Source organism: Vanellus vanellus (genome assembly GCF_965231255.1).
Source record: "Vanellus vanellus genome assembly, contig: HAP1_SCAFFOLD_405, whole genome shotgun sequence".
NCBI classification, from domain to species: domain Eukaryota; kingdom Metazoa; phylum Chordata; class Aves; order Charadriiformes; family Charadriidae; genus Vanellus; species Vanellus vanellus.
In genome coordinates this window covers 113,376-139,496 of record NW_028128494.1, presented here as the reverse complement: position 1 = coordinate 139,496, position 26,121 = coordinate 113,376, and the positions used below count along the sequence as shown (strand labels likewise).

At 65.0% G+C, this 26,121-nt stretch overlaps 2 protein-coding genes across 2 annotated transcripts; both read left to right on the top strand.

Annotated features, from left to right (window-relative positions):
- Positions 1-412: 412 nt before the first annotated feature.
- On the top strand, positions 413-3,296 carry CLP1 (cleavage factor polyribonucleotide kinase subunit 1). Its single transcript, XM_082500221.1, has 3 exons — positions 413-520; positions 722-1,354; positions 2,531-3,296. The coding sequence occupies exons 2-3, from the start codon at positions 749-751 to the stop codon at positions 3,200-3,202; spliced, it is 1,278 nt and encodes a 425-aa protein (XP_082356347.1). The 5' UTR covers positions 413-520; positions 722-748; the 3' UTR covers positions 3,203-3,296.
- Positions 3,297-10,962: 7,666 nt separating this feature from the next.
- On the top strand, positions 10,963-25,989 carry ZDHHC5 (zDHHC palmitoyltransferase 5). The gene is made up of 11 exons (XM_082500220.1): positions 10,963-11,398; positions 19,445-19,566; positions 20,024-20,181; positions 20,296-20,468; positions 20,580-20,682; positions 21,180-21,271; positions 21,377-21,509; positions 21,942-22,065; positions 23,043-23,155; positions 23,320-24,200; positions 24,527-25,989. The coding sequence occupies exons 1-11, from the start codon at positions 11,295-11,297 to the stop codon at positions 24,690-24,692; spliced, it is 2,169 nt and encodes a 722-aa protein (XP_082356346.1). The 5' UTR covers positions 10,963-11,294; the 3' UTR covers positions 24,693-25,989.
- Positions 25,990-26,121: the final 132 nt, after the last annotated feature.

The window sequence follows — 26,121 nt, the reverse complement described above, 5'->3', positions numbered from 1 at the left end:
CGCTGTCCCCGGGGCGGGCACCGGGCGGCCGCGGGGGGGGCGGGGGGGCCCTGCGTGCCCGGGGACTGCATCACGGCACCGTGACTCATCCCCCGCCGCCGCGACGTCACCGCCCGCCACCTCCGACGTCAGCCCCGCCACCGGCGGTGCGCTGCGGGCGTCGGCACCCCTCGACTCCCCCCCCGTGTCCCCCCGGTCCCCCGTGTCCCCCCGTGTCCCCGGTCCCGCCGTGTCCCCCCCGATGCACGCGAGCACCGGGCGGGTGCGGGTGCGCGGCCTAATGAGATGCAAATGAGCCGGAGGGGTGCGGGGCGGGGCCGCGGGGCGGTATGCAGATGAGATGTAAATGAGCCCCGGGGAGAGGCGGCCGGCCCGGACTCCGCCTCCTGGCGTCACGCCGCGCGGCTGCCATGGCAACCCCCGCCGCAGCTCCCCCCGCCCAACGGGCCGGGCGCGCGGGCGCGCCTCTCTGACCTCACTTCCGGCGCAGCCTGGCCCGCCCGGAAGCGCGGCGGCCCCGGTAGGTGGGTGAGGAGGGGGCGGGCGGGCGGGGGGCGTTATGGCAACGGCCTGAGGGCGGAGGGGGGCGGGGAGGGCGGCCGGGACCCCCACGGCGGGCGGGGCCGGGGCCGGGGCCGGGGCCGGGGCCGAGGCCCGGCGGCGCGGGGGGAGGCCGAGGCCCGGCCCGGCCCCGCCGTCCACCCGCCGCCTCCCCCCGCAGCCGGCAGGCGAGGCCCCGAGGCGCGTCATGGCGGACGACGGCGGCGAGGAGAAGAAGCAGGTGGCCAAGTTCGAGCTGGAGCGGGAGACGGAGCTGCGCTTCGAGGTGGAGGCCTCGCAGACGGTGCAGCTGGAGCTGCTCACTGGCATGGCCGAGGTCTTCGGCACCGAGCTCACCCGCAACAAGAAGTTCACCTTCGACGCCGGTGCCAAGGTGGCTGTCTTCACCTGGCACGGCTGCACCGTCCAGCTCAGCGGCCGCACCGAGGTGGCCTACATCTCCAAGGACACCCCCATGCTGCTCTACCTCAACACCCACACGGCTCTGGAGCAGATGCGGCGGCAGGCAGAGCGGGAGGACGAGCGGGGGCCCCGTGTCATGGTGGTGGGACCCACCGACGTGGGGAAGTCGACCGTCTGCCGCTTGCTGCTGAACTATGCCGTGCGGCTGGGGCGCCGACCCACCTTCGTGGAGCTGGATGTGGGGCAGGGCTCCGTCTCCATCCCCGGCACCATGGGTGCGCTCTACATCGAGCGGCCGGCCGACGTGGAGGAGGGCTTCTCCCTCCAGGCCCCACTCGTCTACCACTTTGGCTCCACCACACCTGGCACCAACATCAAGCTCTACAACAAGGTGAGTGTGGGGAGATCTGGGGAGGGTCTGTCCCCAAGGATGGGCCCGGTTCAGAACCGGACTCCTGAGCTCCCTACCCACCCGAGATTGTCCCATTTTGCCACTGTGTAAGACTGCGGTGCGTCCCTGCCCTGAGCACTGTGCCCACTTCTGGGCACTGCAGATCAACAGAGACGTGGGGGGGGGACGAGGTGGGGAGGGAAGAAGCGTAACAGAGATGATGGAGGGGCTGTCGGAGCTTCCTGAGGAGGGGAGAAGCTCTTCAGCTTGGAGAGGAAGAGCTAAGGGACTGTGATTGAGCTTTTCACTGCCCACAAGCCCCCATTCCAGGCCCTTGGCTGGCCATGGAGGGCAAAGCCAGAGCTGCAGGTCACATTGAACCAGCTTGGCCCGTGAGGTGAGCGGGGAGCGGAGCATGGCTGCAGGCACAGTCTGAGGGCTCTCATGTGGAGCCAGTGTTAGCTAGAGCATGGTGGCCATCAACACAGAGCGTCCCACCCCACAGGGACCACCCCTTCCTGCTGCCCGCAGCCTGGCACTCTGTTTATGAAAACCCATGTGGAAAGAAACCCAAGAAAAATCTGAAGACACCCAAATCCCTGGGGTTCTGCCACTTCTGTTTGGTGACAGAGCCCCTGCTTGGCCGAAGCCCTGCGCCCACAGCCCTGTGCTGCCCTTGTCCTGGCAGCCCTCGGCACAGAAAAGTGGGTCTTCTGCTATAGTCGAGCACCCTGAAGTGCTCATAATGTGTTTTAGGAATGGCTTCAGCCTCCTGCATGGCAAATTGCCCCTTTGCAGTTATCAGTTGAGGGTGGGGAAGAAAGGATTTAATCCCAGGCAGCTGCCCAGGAGCCAGGTGGTGTTCCTGCACCTTAACAGTAAATAAACCCTCTGAGCACAGTAGGAATGGTACAGAGGGGTGCGGTGTCCCCAGGGAGCAGGACAGGGCCTGGCAGGCCAGCCTCCTGCCCTTCTGGTGCCGCACAGGGGCTGCCACTTGCTCCCCTGGGCTCCTCACCCGGTCGGAGCCAGCATGGTGCTGCTGCGGGAATCGAGGCCGTGGGAGGGCCAAGGGAGGTGGGGAATGGCGCTGGAGAGAGCTGGCTGAGGCCTGGAGACATGGGTGCTGCAGAAAGGTCTCTCTGTTGTGTCATCTCCACCATGTCTTCCCTGCAGATCACATCCCGCCTGGCTGACGTCTTCAACCAGCGCTGTGAGGTGAACCGCCGCGCCTCGGTGAGTGGCTGCGTCATCAACACCTGCGGCTGGGTGAAGGGCTCGGGCTACCAGGCGCTGGTACACGCCGCCTCTGCCTTCGAGGTGGACGTGGTGGTGGTGCTGGACCAGGAGCGGCTCTACAACGAGCTGAAGAGGGACCTGCCCCACTTTGTCCGCACCGTCCTGCTGCCCAAGTCCGGTGGGGTGGTGGAGCGCTCCAAGGACTTCCGTCGGGAGTGCCGGGACGACCGCATCCGGGAGTACTTCTACGGCTTCCGGGGATGCTTCTACCCGCACGCCTTCGACGTCAAGTTCTCCGACGTCAAGATCTACAAGGTGGGGGCTCCCACCATCCCGGACTCCTGCCTGCCCCTGGGCATGTCGCAGGAGGACAACCAGCTGAAGCTGGTGCCGGTGACGCCGGGGCGGGACATGGTGCACCACCTGCTGAGCGTCAGCACGGCCGACGGCCCCGACGACAACATCTCGGAGACCAGCGTGGCCGGCTTCATCGTCGTCACTGGCGTCGACCTGGAGCGCCAGGTCTTCACTGTGCTGTCCCCCGCCCCGCGGCCCCTGCCCAAGAGCTTCCTCCTCATCATGGACATCCGATTCATGGACCTCAAGTAGCCGAGGAAGACCCCCTGCCCCCTCCCCTTCCCGGCGCGGACCCCCCCGCGCCCGCTTTTATCCCTTTTGTAACGTTTGTTATTAAATCTCGGAGCCTTTCGCCCGTGGGTGAGTGTGTGACCAGGGGTCCCGGTGCGCCCCCCCCCCGCGCCCCGCAGTGCGCAGCGCCGAGCGCCCCCCGCACTGGCCCGCGGTGGTACGTTCCGCGCATGCGGCCTTGCGTGCCGAGGAGCCGCCTGTACACCGGCCCGTGGCGCACGCGCGCCTCATGGCCTCCGCCCCTCCTCACGCGCATGCGCACCGCCCCTTCTGGGCGGTTCCCTCCGCGGCGGCCAATGAGGAGCGGCGGCGGGGGCGCGCGCGGCCGGCGGGCGGTGCGCAGGCGCGGCCGTGACGTCGTGCCCAGCCGCCGAGCGCGGCGACCCTCCGTGCCCGGGAGCGCTGGTCGCGCGCTCGCGGCCTCCCGCCCGCCACCGGTGAGTCACGTGGGCCGCCGCCCGCCCCGCCCCCTCCTCCCGCGGGCACCGGCCCCGCCGCGCAGGCCCGGCCGCCCCTCCTCAGCCCGCTGGTCCCCGTGCTCCCCCCCCCCCCCCCCCCCCCCCCCCCCGGGGCCCGGCCGCCCCCGCCCGCCGCAGGCCTCGCGGGCCCGGCCAGCCCCCACGGCTCCTCCCGCGCCGCCGCTCGGGCCCTGCCTGGGTTTCCCCCGCTCGGTGCTTGCCGGCGAGCCTCCCGCCTGGCCCCCCCCCCGCCGCCGGGGCGCAGCCGCGGGGACCGGCCCCTGCCCCGGTGCCCGCGGTGCCGTTCCGCACCGCCGCCCTGCCTCACGGCCCGCGGTACCTCCCGCACGGGAGCCCCGCTCCCTCCCACCCCCGGCGGCGCGGCCTTCCCCCCGCCTGCACCGGGCCCTTCCCCGTCCGGGGCGGGCCGGTCCCGGGAGGGTGGATGTTGCCCCGGGGCAGGGGGAAGCCGAGGGCGACCTGGGGCGAGTCTTGGGGGGCACGGGCGCCCCGGGGGCGGCGGGGACGGCCCTGCCCTGCCCTGCCCGGCGGCCGGCAGCCTTCCCCTGGACACGTTTGCCCTCCCGTAGCCGGGACCGTCCCCAGTGCCTCTGCGGAAAGCGATGTAGCTCTGTTTTTTGACGCTGTGTCTGTGTCGCGCCTCCCCGAGATGAGATCAAACCCCGGCGATCCGCCCCTGCATCTCGCTGACTCGGGAGGCGATGGGCTGCTCCCGCGCCCCCTCCCCGGCGGCTTCCCCTGGGTCTGCCGGCTTTCGCTCCAGCCGGGGTGGGTTTGGGTGTTTAGGGAAGCGGGTTTTTCTCTGCTGGGTGCTCCTGATTTTTCAGGGGTATAAAATGCGACTAGAGCCTTTTCTGGATCAAAATGAGGAGAGTTGATCTTGGAGAGTCTTAGTGGGCTTAATCTAATTATCTCCTTCACTACCTCTGGTCGAGGCCGCGGTTGTTCTTTAGCGGAGCGCTTTATTCCTCGTGGTCTCTGAGGTATGAGCCCCGACTGGAGACAGAGAAGGTGGTAGTTGGGTGGAGCTGACGGGGTCCAACGGGAGACCCTGAACTCCCGTCCTAGGGGCCTCTCTGGGGACATTCACATCTATTGCTGCGCCCGTTGTTCCCATCGCCGACTGTTGCGTCTCATAGCGCAGTGGCAGGCGGCTGGATTTGTTCCTCGCTCGCAGCGGTGCACAGGGCGAGACATGGCTGCAGTGGCTGAGGTGTCCTTCTTCCCCGCTTTGTCCGTTAAATGGGGCTAATCCTGTGTAAACCAGTGAGATGGGCAGGGGAAGGAGGATGGGAGTGGTGTAAGCCAGGCCGGGAGATAAGCACTGAGTGGACACCAGCCTTCTAGCTGTTGGCTGCAACAAAATATTTGTCCATTTTCTGTGTCTTACTCTCCTGAAAAAGACCTGTCCATCTAACTGTGGAGGGGCGCAGTGATGCGAGATGGGGCTGTGCCACCTGAAGCCAGGAGGACAGCCGTGGAAGCCTGATTCTGGCCAGGTTTCCAAACTTCCCCGCAGAGCAGAAGTGCCGGCTGTGCGCTTCTGAGCATCCTCCTTTCGAATTAGAAGCAGGAAAGTGTCACCAAATCATCTCTCTGAGGCAGGGACTCCTCTTTCCCCACAGTGCTGGGCGCAGAGAGGCCTGACCTCCGTGTTACCGTGGTACGGGCGGTAAGAAAATCATCTTTTGTGGGGTGACCCCACAGCTTCGTGTTGCTGTGGGCTCTCGGTGTTTGCTGTTCCCCGTGACATCCAGCTGTCTGACGCTGGCGGCTTCGCCTTCTCGTTTGTGGTCTGCATCTCAGCCGTCCATGTCCTGTCCTGGTGCCTGGGCTGGAAGATGCCGCCTGTGACTTCTCACTGCCGGGTTGTGCGGCTGCAGGACCCCCTGCGGCAGAGGGGCGCGGGCTGGGCCTGCTCCCGGTCTCGTTGGTCCCTCTCCACGCGGGAGGATGGGGAGGGTGGCAGAGATAAGCCGTGTTCTCATGTTGGTGGTCTGTACCGCGAGACGTTTGGTCCAGTTCGGCTGTGTTGCTGGCCAGCGGGTTTGAGAACGCTTTTGCACTCTGTGCTAACTTTGAGTCGTAAATCTCAGCGGCAGATGAGAGTTGGTTGTGCAAGGTCAAAATCAGCAGAGAGAGCCCGCGGAGGGAGAAGAGGGGGGTCCTTGATCCAGGGCTGGCCTGGCTCGGGCGCAGCGGTGCGAGGTCGGGGTGCCGCGGCTGCGGGCAGCAGCGAGCTCTGGAACGGGCTTCTCCGCCGGACTCCCGGGCGTAGCTGATGAAACAACAGTGGGAACAGGTAAAGCACATCCCGTCCGTGTGCGATCCTGGATCTGCCCTGCCTGGGAGTTGCCTCACGGGGAAGGAATTGTTTGCCTGTGTGACCTGCGCCATGGAAACTCGGCTGCGCTGGGGTGGGCAGGTAGGCAGCTGCGGATGGCAGTGAGGTGACGCACGCTCAGGAACCAGTAACTGAGAGTGAACTCTCTCCTCCCCGGGCGGTGATGAAAGGCGGCGTGTTTAAGGGAAGCTCGTAATGTTGATGTGCGTGTTTCCTCCTTCCAGGGGTAGGAGCGCGTTGAGGAGCTGCAGTGGTTATCGACAGCGATTGAAATAAGGAAGGAAGGGAATGTTGTGAGCTGGTTAGACATGTTTTCCCCAACCCAGCGAAGGTGGGGAGAGCCCGGTGAAGCGTGTTTTCGTGTTCTGTCTGATGCTTCAGAAAGATTGAGCCACAAAGCACCCAGCTCTCCGGGCTGCCTCTGGGCAGGGCGCTAGAGAAGGCGGCGAGCGGAGGGCTCGTAGCGGAGCGGGTGGGAAGGAAGGGAAAGGAGCAGCACAGGGCTTTGAGCAGCGAGTGCTGGAAGAAGAGGAAATTAGAGTGAGACTTTACAGGGCCTTAACCGAAGAAAAGGAGGCTCAGACTGAAAGAACTGGAAGGTGGCAGCAGTGGGACTTGCAAATGCCCTGAGGGAAAGAATTGAAAATTGGAGGAAGTCCCCAGAAATGGAGATGAGGGGAAATCGAGGCAGCCCCTCCTGTGAGTGGAGGGAAAGCCCGGAGACTGGGGAAGAGTGCGCTGGAAGTGGCTGAGCAGAGCGGAGCCAGGAAAATGTTCTGAAAAGGGGGTGCTAGGATTGGAAAAACAGGTGGAATTCCCGAGGGAGAGGGACAGGGGAGTCACCGGTGACACAGAGGCCCGGTGGAGATTGATTGGGGGAGGAAGGAGCAGGGCTGGGTCGAGGGCAGGTCCGGAGAAGCTGGAAGGGAGGAGCTGCTGGGCTGGAAGTGGCAGAGGGAAAGGAATCGGAGGCAGGAGCGGAGTCCCTGTATGCCTGAGGTAGGCGAGAGGAGCCGGGGACTCTTTCGAGCAGGGAGGTCTCTGAGCGGCCTTTGCGGATGGGGACGAAGTGGCCAGAGAGACGAGGGGTTTGGAGGGACGGTGGAGGGAGAGGAGGGGTGTGTAGAGCGGAGGTGGACAGGTTGCAGGGCTGCACAAGGGGAAGGCTGGGGGAAAACAGCATGTGTTTGGGAGAATTGGTGTGAACGTGTCCTGAATCGGCACAATCTGTGGGAAGTCGGGGTGGATTTTGCTTGTGTTTCTCCTGGACGCCAGGGTAAACGGCAAGGACAGCCAGGGTAGGTAAGCCGCGTAGTTTAGCCCAAAGAAAAGAGAAGAAGATGCCTTGAAGATGGCACCGCAGGGATCCTGGGACACCGTTACGCGCAGCTCCCTCGATGGCTTCTGCATCGGGGATGTTCCCAACCGTGGGAGGGTGGGACCTGTTCCCGTCCCGGCCTGGGCTCGGGCGCTCAGGGGGCAGTGGGCTGTGCTTCCACGGCGCCCATCTGCCCGTGCCTTCCCGGCAGGGTGGCCTCTGGGGCTGGGGGGCTCCGGAGGGGCTCGGCACACCGCGGGGCTCGGGGAGGGAGCCTCGGAGCTGCGTGGCGGCCCAGGCAGCCGGGCGGGATGGGCTCAGCAGCCTTTTGTAGGTCTGACGAGTTGTGGAGTTGTTCTTGAGCGAAGGCGGAGAGGAGCCGGGGATTACATTTGCGCTGCATCTCGCTTGGGTGTCGCTAATGACAGCGCTCGGGATTTCTCCCCCACACGTAGTGCTTGTTCAGGTAGACTGTCCCATGAGCAATTATCTCGGCTCGTGCATTCTTTATTTGATGAGGAGCTCGCTCCGGCGCTGCCTGGTGTTCATCCCCGCGCTGAGCTGAGCTGGCGCGCACACCTTTGCGAGGGCACAGCGTGCCAGACGGCCCCACGGAGAGGGGTCGGAGCGCGTCAATCGGGTCTCCAGGTGGGGCAGAACCGAGCGGGACCTGCGCGGGGGGGTCGCTTGGACTTCAGGGGCGGCCTCGGGGGCAGCACCTGTCCGCGGTCGAGCAGCTCGCTGGTTGTGCTGTGCGAGGAGAGGGGTGGAGAAGATCTCTGGAGAAGGAATATCGAAAAAGCTCCTTCGGTTTGGCAGTATCTGTTTGAGTTCGAGGTGTGGCTTTGTTTTCATGGCGGAGCCTTTCAAAGGGCTGGGGTGTTCTGTTACAGCAGATGAGCGCGCTCGCAGATTGCTCCTGCTAAAGTAATTAGCAGTGACGTCATCTTTAAACTTCCGAGTAACCTGTCCCTGGAATTGCTGTCCGCCTGTATCGCAGCGGCCGCTGGCCCAGGCGACGGGCCCGTCCCTCCCTGGCTGACGGCACGGCGGGCGCGTCTCTGCGGGGCGTCGGGCTTTGCCCCGAACCCTGTGCGCTGGGGCTTGTCGTCTCTCGCCGAAGCTCAGTGCGGCATTTGGGGGGAGGCAGAGCGGGGCCGGGAGCTGCTGCTCTCCAGGGCGCTCGGCGCCTGCCGGGGAAAACAACTGCTCTCTCTGGTGTTACTCTTAAACTCACCCACCGCAGGCGGGAACCGCTACCAGGTGAAACCAGCGCTTTCCCCCGCCGGCTCGTGAGCATCCGTCCCGCGTCTCCTCTTGGTCACAAGGGCAAAAAAACCTGGGTTTGAGAAGTTGAGCTTCGTTTCTGCAAAGGAAGAGCTGCTCTGCAGTGGGAGCGGTTTCTTCATTAGTCAGCCAAAGTGACTGACGCCTTGTTTTGTGACTGAACCGATTTAATTGTAATTTATTCTTGTCATTAAATGTACCTTTAATTTTGTGCCGCAGTTCTCTCAGCCTTCGCGCGTGTTTAGTCAGCGCTAGGTGTTTTCCTGTCCACTCCGAAGAAAAAAAAGCTTTGAGAGGCAGAAGAGGAGAAAACTGGAAGGAGCAAGCGACGGAGTCGTCGTGGCGCCGTACGTGGCCCCGCAGTGCGAGGGAGGCCGCGCGGTGAAAGGAGGAGGCAGCGCGGTGGAGAGCGGGTGACAAATGGAGGAGCGGATCTGTAGCAGTAGTAGTCGGTGCAGTCCAGGCGGTGCGTAGCTCGTCCCTGGGCTGCCGCGGGCTCTTGGGTGTTTGGAGCGTGGGGCAGGTTGGTCTCTCCTGTTTCCATTTCCAGAAAGGTTTGTCTTTCCATATTTTCCGTGGCGCTCCCTCCTGTGTCCTCGTGGTCAGCTAAGGGTGGCATGTTCCCAAGGGCGCCCCGAAACAGGCTGCCTAGCGAGAACCCGGCTCTCCTTTGTCCGCAGCTACAAGTACCTCCTCCGGTCAAGGGACTGGTGTTTTCCACGGGCCTCTCCCATCTCCTGCCCTCGGGGGGAAGGGGACCAGACTCCTGGCTGTCCTGCGGTCTCCACCCTCATATTAAGTCTGGAAGGCTCTGATCAGCCCCTTCACCTCAAGGGAGCAGCCCTTCTCCAGCGCTCAGGCTCGGGCTGTGGCTGCAGGAAGACACTGGGCAGGAAGTCGTGGGGTCCCTCGTCTTAACTCAGGGCTGAGCATAGATTTCTGAGGTGGCCGCAGACGGTGGCTCGGCTTTCTCTGCAGCACGTGCCGCAGGGCCGTGGGGCGGGAAGGGAGACGGCAGGCTGCGGCCAGGCCCCCGTGGCTAATCACAGCCTCCGCGGGGTGGTCACGGCTCTGGTTTTGCAGATGTGGAAAGGGACGCCGGCGCTGGCTGATAGGCCTGGGGCTACGGCGTCGATGTGTGTCAGAGCTGGGCTTGGAGATCGGCATCGTGCTGACTGGGACTTGCCAAGAGGGTTTTAAATCCGCCCGGCGCTGTTTCCATCTTCCACTGAATGCCCACTCCGTGTCCTGGGAGCTCGCTGTTACTGTAGTGAGTGTTTTTACATGACTGTGTCTCTTCTCTTGCTTTGTTAATTTTTATTTTTTTTTCTCTAGGTGAGGTGTGTCGTACCAGATGTCAAGTTTTAATGATTTTATGTAGCTTTTTAAAAGACGAGTGGATTAATGAGGAAGAATTTTACTGAAGGAAGGGGAGGAAAAACTGGAGCGATTTGGAACAAACTGAGATCTTCCCCCGCACCTCTCGGGCCATGGCTGAGACAGACCTGCTCAGCACTGCTTCCACCATCAGTTGTCTTCTGGGGTTGTAAAAGCGCTCCCTGAAAGCTCCCCTCCAGATCTCTCTGCTAACCTGCCCTGCGCTGCTTGGAAATGGTTGCCGCAGAAAAGATTTGATGAAATTCCTGCCGATTCCCAACCACCGAGTGGACACTAAGCCTGTGGAAGGGCCTGGGGGGTCAGGAGAAAGGAACAAGTAGGAAGAGGACGAAAACACACAATCCGCTGGACCTTCCCCTCCCGCCCCCCTTGCAAAGGAAGGATTTACAGCTCAACCTTGCACCAGCTGTTCCTCGGCTTTAACAGTCAAGAGAGAAATAAATAAAATTAAACGGCCACCGCCAGCCAGCCAGTCCCGGATCCCGGTGAAATCAGGGAGAGTGTTTCTGTGACCCCCTCCAGCGAGGGGGAGGAGGCGGCGGCGGCGCAGCAGCGGTGCGGTGAGGAAGCCGGGCAGATTGCTCGTGAGACAACCCCCTCCTGCCGCGCCGCAGTCGGAGGGGGCTGCCGCGTATCAGAGGGCAGATTAAAAAGGAGAAGTGGCTTCCTTGAGGCTCCTGGAGTGGCTTTTTCTCCAAGAAATTTACCGATACCTTGCTCTTTCCCAGGGTGCTGGCTGGCCGGGAAGGTGCGCCCACCCGGCTCCTCGCCTTGCACGTGGCCCGTGGCCCTGTGCCCCAGCCTGGAAGGCTCCCCTTCCCCTCGGAGCCCGGTTGCCGGTGTCAGCTTTGAGGACCTGCTTTTTGCCGGCCGTGGCCAGACAGAGGGAAGCTCGTAAACGCTCTTGGCATTCCTGCCCCGACGGCGGTTTTAAGTCCCGATCCAGTTCTCGGTTCTGAATTTTTAATGTTTTTAAACCTCCTTCCCTGCGCCCGCGAACTCTTGCAGGGCAGAGCGTAGTGTGGACTCTTCTCCTGGGCCTGGTGCTCCAGAGACCGCCGTGGACTTCTCCGGACTGTCCGCTCCGGTCAGAGCTCGCCCTGGGAGCAAGCGCGGAGGCTGGGTAGTGGTTCGCCCCCGTCCCTCTCCCCTCCCCTTCTCGTCGTGCTCTGACTCCCGCTGGGCCTGGGCTATGCTGCGGGGCGGATCCCCCACCACAGCTCCAACATGCCGGCAGCATCTGGAAAGAGATTCAAACCCAGCAAATACGTCCCGGTCTCCGCTGCTGCCATCTTCCTAGTGGGAGCCACCACCCTCTTCTTTGCCTTCACGTGAGTCCCAGATCCGCAGCGACGCGTGGGGCGGGTGGGGGGAGACATGGGCGCTGAGCCCCTCCGTGCGGCGCCGCGAGGCTGCGGGCGCGCACAGCGCCTGGGGGCTGTCCGGCAGAGCGGCTGCGGCCCCTTGCCGGGCTGCAGGGGGGATGTTGTGCTCTGGGTGCTAGAGGACGGCTGACGGAGTAGCCCTGCGGTCCGTCGGACCACCTCTGCCTCAGCTGGACCCGTTTCGCTCTGTTTTCCCATGAGGTGAGCCAGAGGAAGCGGGGCACGGTGCATCCCGGCGAGGCACCGTGCCATCGGCTCCCGTTCCCAGCAGGCGCCCCTCTCTTGTCTTCGGGTGTTTGCACAACTCGCTGCTCTCGCTGGCAACTCGCTCTCCAATCAGCTGGGCCGGGAATTAGTTTGTGACCTGTAGGTGGAAAACGGCACAGACAATTTTCTCCTTTGGTGCGATGTGAAGTGGTTTGGTGGACTGGGGCGGGCTCCGGGTTATTTTTAGAGTTTCGTAACCAATTTGTGAGCCACAAAGGAAAGTTCAAAGAGAAGTGCTCTGGCCCCTGCGTGGATCTCTCGCTGCTGTTGATGTCAGCCTTGCCCCGAGGAAGCGAGGGTTTGGTGTCTCTGGAGAGGACCCGAAGGAGGGGACCTGCCGGCGGGTCGCTGGGGCCTGAGGGAGACGCCTGTGTTGGCCTTGGAGGTGGTGGGGAAAAGCCAGGGTGTAAAATGGTACCAGCTGCTGGAGAGGGCCGGACTGTACCGTAGGGAGCGCCCTGGGCTGGCAGAGGGGTAGGGCTGCTGCTCACGTTAACATTTTCCCTTCCCGGGTGACAAATAGGTTATTAACGCTCGCTCGGGGCCGAGCTGAGCCGGTTCTGGGCTGGCGGCAGGCGGGGAGGCAGGACCTCAGGGTGCTCAGGAGATGCTGAGCTGCTGCTGAGCCCCGGCACGGAGCTGCCTGCGCTCCCCGCTCCGGTGGCCGCAGCCAGGTGGGCGCCGAGGCATGCGTGTGCTGGGCAGGAATGCTGGAGCCGGGCGACCGGGACTGGCTACCAAACCCCGCAGTGTTCCCGGTGTCAGGGTCTGGGAGGGAGTGCGTTTTTGGGGGGGCAGCAGAGATGTGCAGATAAGAGAGGTGTTTCTGTGTGCTCACCCCTTGGAGGGCTTGGCGGTGGCTGCGTGCGAAGGGTTTGGGGTCGTTGGGGCAGTCCGGAGAGGCGCAGGCAGCCGTGGCGCAGGCAGGGGCGAGGAGGCAGTGGGCGACTGCTGCCTGCATCCCCTCAAGCCCGGTGCCTGTTGAGCGCTCCCTCCAGCCAGCTGCCCTCCGCTTTGCCTCCTGAGCCTCCCTCCGTCCCTCCTTTCCTCTCCCCATCCCTCCTCTCCTCCTCCTCGTCCCCAGTGCTGCGGGGGGGCAGAGCTGGTCTGAAGGTGGGTGGCCCACGGCCTCAGCAGTGCGCTGAGTCCTTCCAGCCCTCTGCGGGGGGGCAGGAGATGAGCCCAGCCCCCTTTTTCCTCCCTGCGTAACCGACCCTTTCTCTTCGCTGCCCGCTGCCCCGGCGGCATCCTGGCTGGGCAGCGAGGAAGGTGCACCCCCGGTTCCTGGGGAGCCTGTCCCGCTCCCTGGGGTGGCTTCCTCTTGTGGGGCGCCTTTCCTTGCCAGAGCTTTCCCGGCTGAGGTCTTTTGCTGCTGGGGCTGGGACCAGCCGGGGCCGTGGGACGCAGCTCCTCCTCGGACGTGATGGCTGCTGCTGCTCCCTGGGATGGAGCCATCGCTGGCTGGAAGGTCACCGCGGCTTTAACGCCTGGCAACAACCAGGCAATAAAAGAGTAATTTGACGACTAAAGGACAGAGCCGGTTGGATGTACTGCTTCCAGCGAGGGGAGGCAGCTGGTGGTGTCGCTCAGCAGTGTGCAGCAGTCTCCCCGCCGAGACACCGAACGTTTCTCGGGCCGGCGTTGCTGGGGGCTTTGCTGCTCCGGGCTGTCAGGCGCTTGCAGGAGGTCGCTGACCCCGTGCTACCGCTTCAGGGGGATGAAGGAGAAGAGGAGGGAGCGGGCGATGCCCTCCGAGTGGCTGTGCGTGATGCACGGTGACGTGGGAGGGACCGGCTTTGTCACAGCGGGCTGCTCTTTGGGGGGGAATAGCGGGGCAGCCCTACCCCCCAAACCCCGTCCTGGCTGCCGTGGCCCAGGCTGCGGTACCGGGCTGCGAGGCGTCGCAGCAGCCGATAGCAGCTGCTTATCAGGGAGCCGCGTGGTGCGAGGCATTGCCGGGAGCAGGCGCCGGTGCCACGGAGCAGGTTTGTTCAGAACAGGAACACCTGGGCAGGGTCGCTTTAATTGTAGGTCAGTGGATGTTATTTAACCTACTTTAAAACATCAAATTAAATCCCAAGCAGAGTGGCAAAGCGCAGAGCACTTTCACACGGGTCATTCGGCGGGGAGGGAACCGCGCTGCTCCCCAGCGATACAGCGCTCTCGGGGCAGTTCCTGCCGGGCTGCTGGAGTGGGATGGAAGGGACGGGGAACCACAGCGGGGTTTGCCTCCCACGCGGGAGCCGGGAGCCGTGGGACTGGTGCCCTGCGGATCGCTGTGCCCTCTTCCTTCCCTGCCTGCCCAAGGACAGGCGACGCGGCTGCGGGCGTGCGCTGGGTGCCCGCTGACCCGGAGGCAGGGCCCCCTCCGCAGCTCTTGCCGCGTCTGGCGTGCTTGCTGCAGACCTGCTGGGGAGGGTTGCGCTGTCAGCATCGGTCCTGAACCTCGTACTCGGGGAAGTGAGATGGAAGTTGTGGGGTGGGGGGGCCCCGGGACACCTCCCGCGGCGCCTCCTCCGGGGCTCGGCACAGCTCTCTTGAAAGGCTCCAATTGTGTTATTTGTAGCGTATCCGTCAGACGCCTTTTGGTCCATCCACGCTGGCCCAGGATTTGTATCTCTGGGCCAAGAACTCTATTTAATTGATTAATTTAATTAGGAGATGCTGCAGAACACGTGGCAGTTGAAATGAGCTGAGGCGGATGGTGCTGGAGGGCGCGGGCAGCAGCAAGAGGGGACATTCCCATCCTCCCTCTGGAAGGAGTGGGGGGTCTCTGATGTGCCGGGGTCTCAAACTGGTGCTGCTTTAGGACCAAAATTCCCCCCTGGGGTCACTTTGTCCATTCCTGCGTTTTCCCCCCGGCCTATACTGGTCCCCGCTCCTTATGCGGCCGGTGCTCAGCTTCTCCTTCCCGCTCCGAGCTGCCCTTGGCAGGGGCTCTGCGGACAGCGAGCCGTCAGTCGGCCTCTTCCTTCTCTTTGCCTTGACTCTTGCTCGTGGCCACAGCTCACGGTGGCTTTTGGGGCTGTATAAAAGCCTACAAAGTATAAACCGTTTCTTCCCATTAGGTGAACCTGTCTGTAAAACCTCTGGCCCCGGCTTTTCCTCCCGTCCTCGCAGCTGGGAGGGCTACGGGGGAACTGCGCTCATTTGGGAAAGGAGCTCTCGCCTGTTCCAGCGTTGGTGGAGGAAGGAGAGGCACGAGGACAGGGACGCTGGGGTGGGCTGCGGCAGCGCCCAGAGCCGGTGCTGCCCCTGGTACATGGTGGCGCACACACTCCTAGTTGGACCCAAGCTGGTGGGAGCGTGGTGGTGAGCAGGGGTTGTGTTTGCAGCAAGGCCTTCGGGAGAGCTGGAGAGGCGTCGAGTCCGTCCCTCGGGCAGCGGGGCAGCGAGGTGAGCCCGGCCCTGGCACGGCGCCGGCCCCTCCTGGTGCGCTGCGTGGCCGGTCGGAGTCCAGGGGTGCAGCAGGGTGGGGAAGGCGCCCTCGGGGACGGCTTTCTTCCGGGAGGGGGCAGGGGACGAGGGGTGGCTCTGCGCCTGCGGAGGGCAGGGGACGGCAGGCTGGGGAGTGACGGGCTGCTCCCGGTGTGACGAGTGGCAAAAAGCCCGCCTCGCATCCAGATGTGACTCAGTTTGCCCGCGGTTCCCCCGTTTCTCTTGTGTGCTGCCAGAGACAAGTCCCGACAGCTCTTGCAGCGATGGGCGTGCTTCGCATCCCGATCTGGAGAGGGAACTCGATGAGTTCTCTGGGACCTGCGTGGCCGCGATGGCGAGCAGCCTCCCTGCTCCTCCTGCCCGGCAGAGCTGGGGCAGCGCTCCCCGCCTGCTCCCCGCGCTGCCGCAGGGGCTGCGACCCCGGGCCCTCCCTCTGGGACAGCGGATGGCAGGAACGCGTTGGTGCTTCCGATAACGTGGTTTCCCCTCGGGGATGGGCAGCCGCCTTTGCTCCCTCTGCTGCAGCAGACGGCGTTCCCTCCCACGGGGGTGACGGGGGGAGGCGGCTCCCCTGCGTGTGGGGCCAGCGGGTGGTTCGGTTCCAGCAGTGGATGGTCTGTGTGTGGTGACATTTCCACTTCCCTCCCACGGCCTGGGGGGACCCCGGGTGGGGAGAGAGCCGGGAGGGCGGCAGGCGGTGGGCTGCCGCGCTTGGGGGCGCCGGGGAGGAGACCCCCAGCACCGTGCCTGCGAGCCAGGGGCGCTCGGCCAGCGGGTCCTCCTGGTCCCCAGGGAGGGTGTTCTGCTTGCCCTGACCCGTGAAATCCCACCCCGGGTGGCTTCCCATCCCCAGCGGGTTGCTCAGGGTGTCCAGCTGGCTGTGCGCGGAGCAGCCCCTGGCAGCTTGGCTGTCCAGTTGCACGCAGCTGGCAAGACCCGGCGAGGACAGGGGTGTGAGCGGGCCCCGAGGCGCCACGCCGGCCTCCCCACTCCGTTCTCCTTCCCGAAGGCTGAAGTTCAGTCTTTCCTCTGGCTGGCAGGTCGGCTCTCAGAGTAATCGGGGTCCCATCTTAGGGTTTGCAGCCACCCAAAACGGAGGCTGGGGGCTGGGTTTGGAGGACACGCTGCAGCGAGCCCTCCGCCCCATCTGCAGCTGAGCGCGCAGCCCCCGGAGCAGAGCTGGGCTGACCGGGGGGACCGATATCCCCAGGCAGGTCTCCTCCGCTTGAGCCGTTGGCGTCACTCATCGCCCTTCTGAAGCTGCGGCAGTGTCTTCCTCAGTGCCAGGGTCTCCGGACTCCCTTAGCTGAAGGGTTGGTCTTTTTCCCGCCGGGGGAGCTGCTGGCCGCTGTCCTGTCCCCGGGCACTGCGCTTCTGCCTCCTGGGGAGCGCTCAGGGCCCAGACGGTGCGGGAGGCGGTGGGAAAGGCACCCCTTTCCCCCCGGAAGGCCAGACCCTCCCCCTCTGCCCGCCCCAGAGCTTTTCCTCTGCGCCGGCCTTCGCTGGGGCAGCTCAGGCTTTCCCCTGCCTCGCCAGGGTCGGCTGCGGAGGAGCTGGGCTGCGCGCTCGGCTCAGCGTGGCTGTTGGCATTTCCCTCCTGCGGGCACGGCTGGCGGGCGGCGGGGCTCCTGGCTCCCCTCCATCCCTTTCAAGCAAAGATTTGGGCTGGCGTTTCCCTTCCTGGAGAGAGGATCTCCTCGCTTGGGGTTTCTGGAAGGGCTTTTCCTGCCTCTAGGGCTCGTCTGAGTCCCCCGGCCCCTCTTCCTCCGTCAGTCCCTCCGCTGCCACCCATACTTCTGCAGCTCGGCAGGGAGCAGAGCCAGGGCGGCTCCTCCCGGGCTGGGGTGCTCGGCTCAGGGATGTGGGGTGCTGCGCTCTGCCCTTCCTTGGGGCGAAGTGACGTTATGAGTGGCCACCTTCCCCGTGGCACGGTCCGTGCCCGGTGCCCAGGGCAGGAGAGCAGAGAAGCACCCTCCAAAGGGGCTGCCACGCCACGAGGGCAGAGAGCAGCCCCGTCGGGTCCCTCGAAGACCAGGACAGCAGCGGCGGTGAAGAGAGATGGGGGCTAACGAAGCCACCCGTCTCCTTGAAACCACACCGCCGGCAGGGTCCCCGGCCCTGGGAGCTGCCGGGAACGGGCGGTTTGCCCCTTGCCCCGCTCTCCTTCAGCTGCTGGGCGAGTGCCTGCAGGCTGCCGGCTCCCTGCCTTGCCAGCCTGCCCCACCGCAAATACCAGTTTCCCCTCTGCCAGACTGGGAGACTTTTCTCGCCTTTGTTTTCTGCACACGACTTAAACCGCTCGAACATTTCTTGCTGGTGCTGTTCCGGTGGGTGGCTGGGGGCAGCCCCAGCAGCAGCCCGGTACTGGGGGTGGGTGGGACGAGCCCTCTCCCCGGGCACAGCCCGTCAGAGGGGAAGGGACGCTGGGCTGGGTGTGAGCTCCTTCCTTGCTCCCGGCGTGGCTTCCAGTCCCCTGGCAGCTCCCAGTGGTGCCGGTCGTGCTGGGCTAGCTGGGCTCGATGCGGCTAGCATGTTCTTCCCTTGCTCAGGTCTTGGCCTCATGATGTCACGTACATCCCGTACCTCTCTGGAGCTGCTCTCCAAGGGTTTCGGGGCGCAGATTGGAGAGGGCTCCTCCTCCCCAGCCCGTCCTGGCTGCGCTGGTGCCACCCGCTCTGCGGAGAATCTGCCTGGCCGCCTTCCAAAGGAGACGGCGGGGCCGGCTGTCCCGGGAGGCAGAGCCGGCATGGCTGGTGCTGTGTGGGTTGTGGAGGAGCCGCTCCTGGCCCTGGAGGAGAGCTCTGGGTGAAACGCCGGGAGATGCTGTCCCAGACCCATGGAGGTGGGGAGGCATCGCCCACCATGCCCAGGAGGGCTGGGGGGCTCCTGGGCGGCACGGAGGAACGGGGGAGGGGTGCAGAAGAGGTTCTGGGGAGGACAGTTTGCAGGTGCACCATGGTCTGGTGTGTGGGACCCTGGAGGTGCTGCTGAGGGCGGAGGTGCTTTAGGAGAGGAGGAGGAGGAGGAGGAGGAGAGTGCTGTTGGCAGAGCAGGGCTGGGGTCCCGGCGCGCTCCTGCTAGCTGGGTGTCTCGTAAAGCGGAGAGGGTTTGCCCTCCCGCTCTCCTCTTGCCCTGGTCGCTGTGCCGGGGCCGGGACTGCCTTGTCCTTGGCCAGCGGAGGGCAGGTCCCGCTGGGGCTTCCCACCCTCTCCGGCTGCAGGGAAGGGCCCGGGCATGGAGCCGTGCCCGCTGCCTGGGTGCGCCCTGCCCGCCTCTCCCTCCTCCGCTGCCAGGTAGGTGCCAAGGCAGGTGTGCCCGCTCCTCCAGCCCAGGCCTGTCGTATCTCCTGCCTGCCTGGAGATAAGACAGGTTCCTGGAGGCAGCCGGGAACCGTCCCTGTCCCCTCACGCGCTGTCAGCCCCCCAGGGCTGCCATGACGAGGAGAGGGGCTGCCTCGCCGGTGATGGGACCCGTCCCCCGGCTGAGCCGCAGCGGGTGGTGGTGGGGGAGGGGACGGGACCAGCGCCTGCCCCTTCACCTCTACCTGCTCGGGGGCCACGGGGGATTACAGCGCTGGCACCATATGTCACCCTGCCTGCCCAGCCCTGCGCTCTGCTCCTGCTGCCTAAATCCATCTGCAGTTATCGCTGCGGGGGGAAGAGAGGGACAGATGCTGTCCTAGATCTGTGGGATTAAACTCCCAGCAGCAAAGCAGATTAGGGTATTACGCTGGCGCCTCTGAGGGGGAAGCCCGCTGTCCTGAGCCCGTGCCTGCCCGGGGCAGGGGGACGGTGGTGATTCCCTCGCTGGGCTCTCACAGGGCCCCTCGGCCAGGCCCACGGAGGAGCTGGGTGCCGGCCGAGGCAGGCTGGCGCGGTGATGGGGTCCGCACGTGCCACCGGAGTTGTCTCCAGGCTGGGCTGCAGCTCCAGGGTGTGAGGAGCGGGAACGGCTCTGGAGGCACCAGAGCTGCCGCTGGTTTCGCTTCCCCTCGCGGGGTCCCCTCTGCCCCCTGTGCGCGCTGGTGTGACGCACGGAGGGCGACGCTTAGGTGCCCTCTGGCCGGATCCCTCCCGGGTGTCCCCTGTGCCATTGTCACCCCATTCCCGCCACTGCCTGCGGTCGCTCCCCGTGGCAGTGGGGCCCTGCGCTGGCAGCGCCCGGGGGGCCGTGGGCGCAAGCGGTGAGCGGTGAGCGGTGGCGGGGCGGTGATGCGAGGGGGCCGCAGGGAGTGCCGGAGGAGCAGTGACCCGTGGGACAGGCGTCTCACTGCTTTTGTGCCTGCAGGTGCCCGGGGCTCAGCCTGTACATCTCCCCAGTGATTCCCGTCTACAATGCCGTCGTCTTCCTCTTCGTGCTGGCCAACTTCAGTATGGCCACCTTCATGGACCCAGGCATCTTCCCGCGAGGTGAGTCTGGCTCTGCCTGGGAAGCGTCTCAGGTAGAGCCACCTCCCGCCACCCCTCCTCCGAGGTAAAGAGGGTTACCTGATCCCAAAAGGCCTGAGGACCCCCCCCCCCCCGCCCTTCCTGGGTGGGATGGGGTGGTGACACACACTTCGGGGACAGCAGCTCTGGTCTCAGCCCCCAGCCTGTAGGACCAGGTGTGGGAAGCCGGGTAAATCCTGGCGCCCCATATGGGTACCTGGGGCTCGGGCGGGTGCTGTGGTTTCGGGGCAGGGCCTGGGAGAGCCTCCCCCTCCTCTGCCTGTGTTTGGGGGTCCCTGGCTGGTCCCCGTGCCAGGTGAGATGGGCCTGGTGACAGCGGAGGGCAGTGGCGGGCAGCTCCACCTCGGGAGGGTGGCTGCGCCCCGGTGTCGCCTTCCCCACACCCTGACGTGTGGCTGCGCTGGGGTCTCCCCGTCAGCTGAGGAGGACGAGGACAAGGAGGACGACTTCCGAGCTCCGCTCTACAAGACGGTGGAGATCAAGGGCATTCAGGTGCGCATGAAATGGTGTGCAACCTGCCGCTTCTACCGGCCGCCGCGCTGCTCCCACTGCAGCGTCTGCGACAACTGTGTGGAGGTGAGGAACTGCTGGGTCTCGGTGCCCCTTCGCTTCCGTGTAGAGTTTAATCCCTGCGGTGGGCAGGAGGCCCTGGCGGCCAGGCCCCTCACCGAGTCTTCTCCCCACCAACAGGAGTTTGACCATCACTGTCCCTGGGTCAACAACTGCATCGGGCGGCGCAATTATCGTTACTTCTTCCTCTTCTTGCTGTCGCTCACCACGCACATCATGGGGGTGTTTGGCTTTGGCCTGCTCTACGTCCTCTACCAGGTGGAGGAGCTCTCCGGCGTCCGCATGGCAGTCACGTATCCTCCGGGGGGCCGCGGGAGCGGGGCGAGGGGGGAGGGCGGCGTTGGGGCTGGGGACGGCGTGCTGCGGAGCGGGGCTGCGGCTCTTCCTTAGCTGCCTGCTGATAGGATGGTGGTGATGTGCGTGGCCGGCTTATTCTTCATCCCCGTCGCTGGCCTTACGGGGTTCCACGTGGTGCTCGTGGCAAGGGGCCGTACTACCAACGAACAGGTATGCCTGTGGGGCTGGTGCGGGGCCGCTAGCCCCCGTCACGCCACAGCGGGGCACGTTTGGGGGCTCCCCGGGACGAGACAGACGTGGACAGGATGGACTGAGGCAAGGGGAGGCCGCTGAGCTGGTTGGGGGCCAGACCATGAGGCGTCTGTGAGGGGAGGCTGAGCGCACCTCGTCTGCGCAGCCTGGAGACGGGGGATCTTCCCCACCGCTGTTGGGGCGGCTGTAGAGAGGATGGAGCCGGGCAGGATCTTCTCGGGGGGGCGAGAGGGGGGAGGCACGACGTGAAAGAGGGCAACTTCCAGTGAGACATTAGGGAAGGACTTTTCCCCTGGAACAGGGACCTGGAAAAGGGGGAGTACCTCCAAGTATCTGCCCTTGGAGATTGTCATGAGCGGGCTGGACAAGCTCTGAGCGCACAACCTGGCTGGCTGGAGCGGGGACCCCGAGGTCCCTGCCCGCCCCGGTGCGCTGCGATGCTCCTCCTCCCGCAGGTGACGGGCAAGTTCCGCGGTGGTGTCAACCCCTTCACCAACGGTTGCTGTAAGAATGTCAGCCGGGTCCTCTGCAGCTCCCCGGCCCCCAGGTGAGCCTGGCGCAGCACGGCGGTGCCCCCACAGCCCCGCAGCGCCCGGGCGAACTGCCCCGTCCTGAGCTCCAGGCCTTGACCGTCCTCCCCTCCTCTCCCTAGGTATCTCGGGCGCCCGAAGGCCGAGCAGACGGTGCTGGTGAGACCCCCTTTCTTGCGGCCCGAAGTGTCAGACGGTCAGATCACTGTCAAGATCATGGACAACGGTATCCAGACAGAGCTGAAGAGGACGAAGGTGAGGAAGGTGGGGATTAGCGGTCCCTGCCTTGGGGCCCTCCATGGAGCCCAGGGGTGCAAGCCTGCATCTGTGAGTAAAGAACCGAGTGAGCCTTGTCACGTTGCCCACCCCCCTCCGTGTCATCCTGCCCTGTGTCCCCACGGGATGAAAATCACGTTCCTCCCATGCGGCAGCAGCCACATGAGGCTTTGCACCCTCCGTTGCCCTTCCCCGTCCCGTCCTTCCCCCTCACAGCATCCTTTGGAGGTTCCCCCGTCCTCAGCACTTCCCCGCACCTGAGGCACGTGCCGCCTTCAAGCACTCAGTACGATGGATGGCCCGGGAGGCAGCCAGAGCCCCCTTAGCGCCGCTGCCCGCTCCCTGCCTGCCCCGGGGAGGGCTGAGGCCTTGGCTCCCCTCTGATCCCCCCTCTGCGCTTTGTCTCTGCAGTCCAAAGGAAGCCTGGAGGTGACGGAGAGCCAGTCTGCTGACGCCGAACCGCCACCCCCACCTAAGCCAGACCTCAGCCGCTACACGGGCCTGAGGACACACTTAACCCTGGCCACCAACGAGGGTAAGGAAGGCGTGCAGGGTCCCCGGCAGCCGCTGGGAGGGGCGCCCAGGGCTGCGCCAGGCAGAGCAGGAGCCAGGGCTGTAGGCAGAACAGGCTGCAGGGCAGACCCGAAGCACTTCGGCACCACCGGTTGTGGGGCAGGATGTGCCTGCGTTTCTGCGCTGGTGTATGTGGCCCCTTGCACTTGGAGAAGCCCGCGGGATGCTTACAGCCGGCTCTGCTCCGTCAGAGAGGAGCAGGAGGCCGAGCCAAGACAGCGCACGGCTTGTCCGGAGCCGCTGTGAGCTGCGGTGGGCTGCGGCGGGCCGGCTCGCAGGCTGCCGTGCCACAGGCAGGCGCAGGAGCATCGCCCGGATGAAGGAGGCGAAGGAGTGGCGGGCCTGGCTGTGCGGCAGAGAGCGCGTTTGCGGCAGCCTGCGTGACGTGCTTTCCCCACTTCGCCGGCGAAGCAGTGCTTGGAGCTGCCTGCGTGGGCTTGGCCACAGAGGTGGGATGTGAAGGGCAGAGCGTGGAAGCGGCTGCTTCCCGCAGCGGGCTGCAGGCCTCTAGCTCTCCCTGCGTCCCCGGCCAGGGTGCAGCGCCACCTGGCCCCGCTGCCTGGAGAAGGGCTGCGGCACGTGTGTCAGCAAGGTGACGGCCAGCGGGTCTGTGGGGTGCCCGGGCACCCACTGACATCTCCGCACAGTGCGCACTGTGCCAACCCCGGGGTGTCACCCAGCCGGGGCCGCTGCGGGGGCACGGAAGTGCCAGCCCCAAACACATTGCCATGGGGATGCGTTTTTCTGTCCCGCTCTGTTTCATCCGCCCCCGGTGCGCCTCTCCTCGAGCCCATCCCTCTCTCCACCTCCGCCTCCCCGGTCTGTCCGCCCCAGGCTCGGAGCCGGTTCTTGGGAAGGGAGGGCAGGGCTCCGCACAGCGTTCCTTCCCCGGGGAGCCGTCACGTGTCTGAGCGTCTTTCTCTCTTCCCCCACCTGCAGACAGCACCTTGCTAGGCAAGGACAGCCCCCCGACTCCCACCATGTACAAGTACCGGCCCGGCTACAGCAGCAGCAGCAGCTCAGCAGCCTTGCCCCATTCCACCAGCGCCAAGGTAAGGCCATGCCGCCACTGCCTTCCCGAGGCCGGACAAGGGGGGAGCATGGCCCGGAGGGGCTGCCGCCACGTCCCTGGCTGGGGGAGAGCTTGGGGTGGGCGTTGGGAGCTTCGCAGGTGCCCCGTCTTTCTGTGGGTGACCGCTGTGTCTCCGCCCCTCAGCTGAGCCGCGTGAACAGCCTGAAGGAGCCCAACTCCATCTGCGAGAGCAGCCGCAAACCCAGCTACCGCTCGGAGCCGAGCCTGGAGCCCGAGAGCTTCCGCTCGCCCACCTTCGGCAAGAGCTTTCCCTTCGACCCGCTCTCCAGCGGCTCCCGCTCCTCCAGCCTCAAGTCGGCGCAGGGCACGGGCTTCGAGATGGGCCACCTCCAGTCCATCCGCTCAGAGGGCACCACCTCCACCTCCTACAAGAGCCTGGTGAACCAGACGCGCAACGGCAGCCTGTCGTACGACAGCCTGCTCACGCCCTCCGACAGCCCTGACTTCGAGTCGGTGCAGGCGGGCCCGGAGCCCGACCCGCCGGTGGGGTACACCTCGCCCTTCCTCTCAGCCCGCATCGCCCAGCAGAGAGAGACCGACCTGCACGGCCGCTTCGCCAGCGCCATCTCCCCCAAGCACGCGCCGCCCCGCGAGCCCTCGCCCGTGCGCTATGACAATCTCTCCCGCCACATCGTGGCCTCCATTCAGGAGCGGGAGAAGCTGCTGCAGCAGCCGCCGGCTCCGGGCAGGGAGGAGGACGCGGGGCTGGCGGACTCGGGCATCCAGTCGACGCCAGGCTCCAGCAACGCCCCCCGCACCAGCTCTTCCTCGGACGATTCGAAGCGCTCACCCCTGGGCAAGAACCCGCTCACCCGCCCGGCCCCACCCCGCTTCGGCAAGCCCGAGCCCCCCCAGGCGCTGCGGGTGCGCTCCCTCGGCTCCCCCGACCAGCCCGCCGCCCCCCACCTGGGCAAATCCGTGTCTTACAGCAGCCAAAAACCAGCGTCTCAGGCCAGCGTCCCCGAGACGGAGGAGGTGGCCTTGCAGCCCTTACTGGCACCAAAGTAAGTACCAGCGCCGTCCGCCTCGCGCACGGGGCAACCCGCAGCCCTGCGGAGGGGGGGCCTGGCCCCCCAGCCCTCCTTCCTTGGCACCAGCACCCAGCGGCAGCCAATCGCCCCACGCTGGGGAGCGATGCTGCGCGTAGGCTGGAGAAGGGAGAGGGAAGTCCTCCTCCTCTCCCTCCCCCCTGGGGAGCCGGAGTGTTGCATGGGTGCTGCGGGTCCCCGGGGAGGGCAGTGCTGGGGCTGCACAGGATGCCGGGATCCCTCCTGGGGGTCCTGTCCTTCCCCCCTCCTCACCCCGTCTCTGTCCTTCCTTCTCTCCGCAGGGACGAGGCGCAGATGAGAACAGCCTACAGCAAGTCCAACGGGCAGCCCAAGAGCCTGGGCTCGGCCTCCCCAGGCGCGGGGCAGGTGCCCCTCAGCAGCCCCACCCGTGGAGGAGTCAAGAAGGTCTCTGGCGTGGGGGGGACCACCTACGAGATCTCAGTATGAGGGGCAGAGCCGCTCGCCCCCTCGCCTCCTCCCCGGCTGCACCCGCCGGCACCGCGGGGACGTTCTGTGGCCGGATGCTCTGTGGACTCCAGGGAGAGATGGGCCGGCGGCCCCCACTGCTTTTCTCTTTCTCCACCGCTCCCCGGGACCTGGGGGGCCGACACACACCCGAGCGGGGCTGCTCATCCTCTGCCCGCCCAGGACTGCCGCCGGCAGCCGCCCCGGTGCGGGGGGCTCGGGGAGAGGGGGGGCCGCATCCCGCAGCCTCACCCCAGCACCATCTCGGCTGGGCCAGCCACTCGTGGGCCTTGTGCAATCAACCGCTCGCCTAGCGTGGTAGGAATGGATTGTTTTTAAACCAGAATACTTTTTTTTATTATTATTGTTACGGATTCTATTTTTTTTCTCTTTCTGAGTTATCAGGTGTGTGTATATATAAATATCTATATATATAAATATAAATATTAAAAAAAAAAAAGCAGAAATTATATATCTTACCCAGAGAGGAAGAAACTACCCGCTCCCCGCCCAGGGCCTGGCCCCCCACCTTGTCCCCATCCCCAAAGGAGGGACGTGGGGCCGGGGCCGCCTCCTGCGCCCGCGGGACGAGAGGGGGCAGGTGCCTGGTGTTGCTCTGCTGCCCGCCGTGGGGTGGCAGCCGCCCCACTGGGGTGCCCCACCAAAGGCTGAGGTGCTTCCGGCCAGGGGTGCTCCCCTCCCTGGTTCCCGGCTTGCGAAGCCTCCAGCCCTCCCCCAGGACGGGCCAAGGGGCAGTTCTCTCCCCCCCTCCTCCCCAGTCCCAACCACGACCTGGCATCCGCGGGTGCTGGCAGGCGCGGAGGAACATTCGCGGGCTCCAGCCGTTCCCCACCTGTGGGTTTTTTTGCTTTTTTTATGTTTCCCCAAGGTTTGTGTTGGTGGGATTTTTTGTTTTTTGTTGTTGGTTATCTTTTTTTTTTTTAATGGGTCCGATAGGGTTTTCTTGCTGTCACACAGTAGCTTTTATTTCCATTTGGGGAAGAGGAAGGCCAGCGGGGCACATCCCCGTAAAGCAATATTTTCTCATCACATGCCAAAAAAAAAAAAAAATTGCAGCCAAGGAGCGCAGCGCTCCCCGTCCCCCCGCCCCTGCCCGGGCAAACCACCCCCCGCGGGGGCCCACGAAACTTCAGGCACTACTTGACTCTTTCTCTACGGCAATATTGCTCCCGTGGCCTCCACAGAGCCACGCCATTGTTTTTTTATTATTATTAGCCATTTAAAAAAAATGAGGAATAAAAGGATATTTAATGAGCCACCCCTGCGGGCATGCGTGTGCTTTGTTTAGCGTCCAGGCATGGAGGAGCCCCCGCGGGGGTTCCTGTCCCTCAGGGTCTTGGCCTGCCTTCCCTCCTCTCCAGGGGGAGAGGAAAGGGGGCCTGAGGAGAGC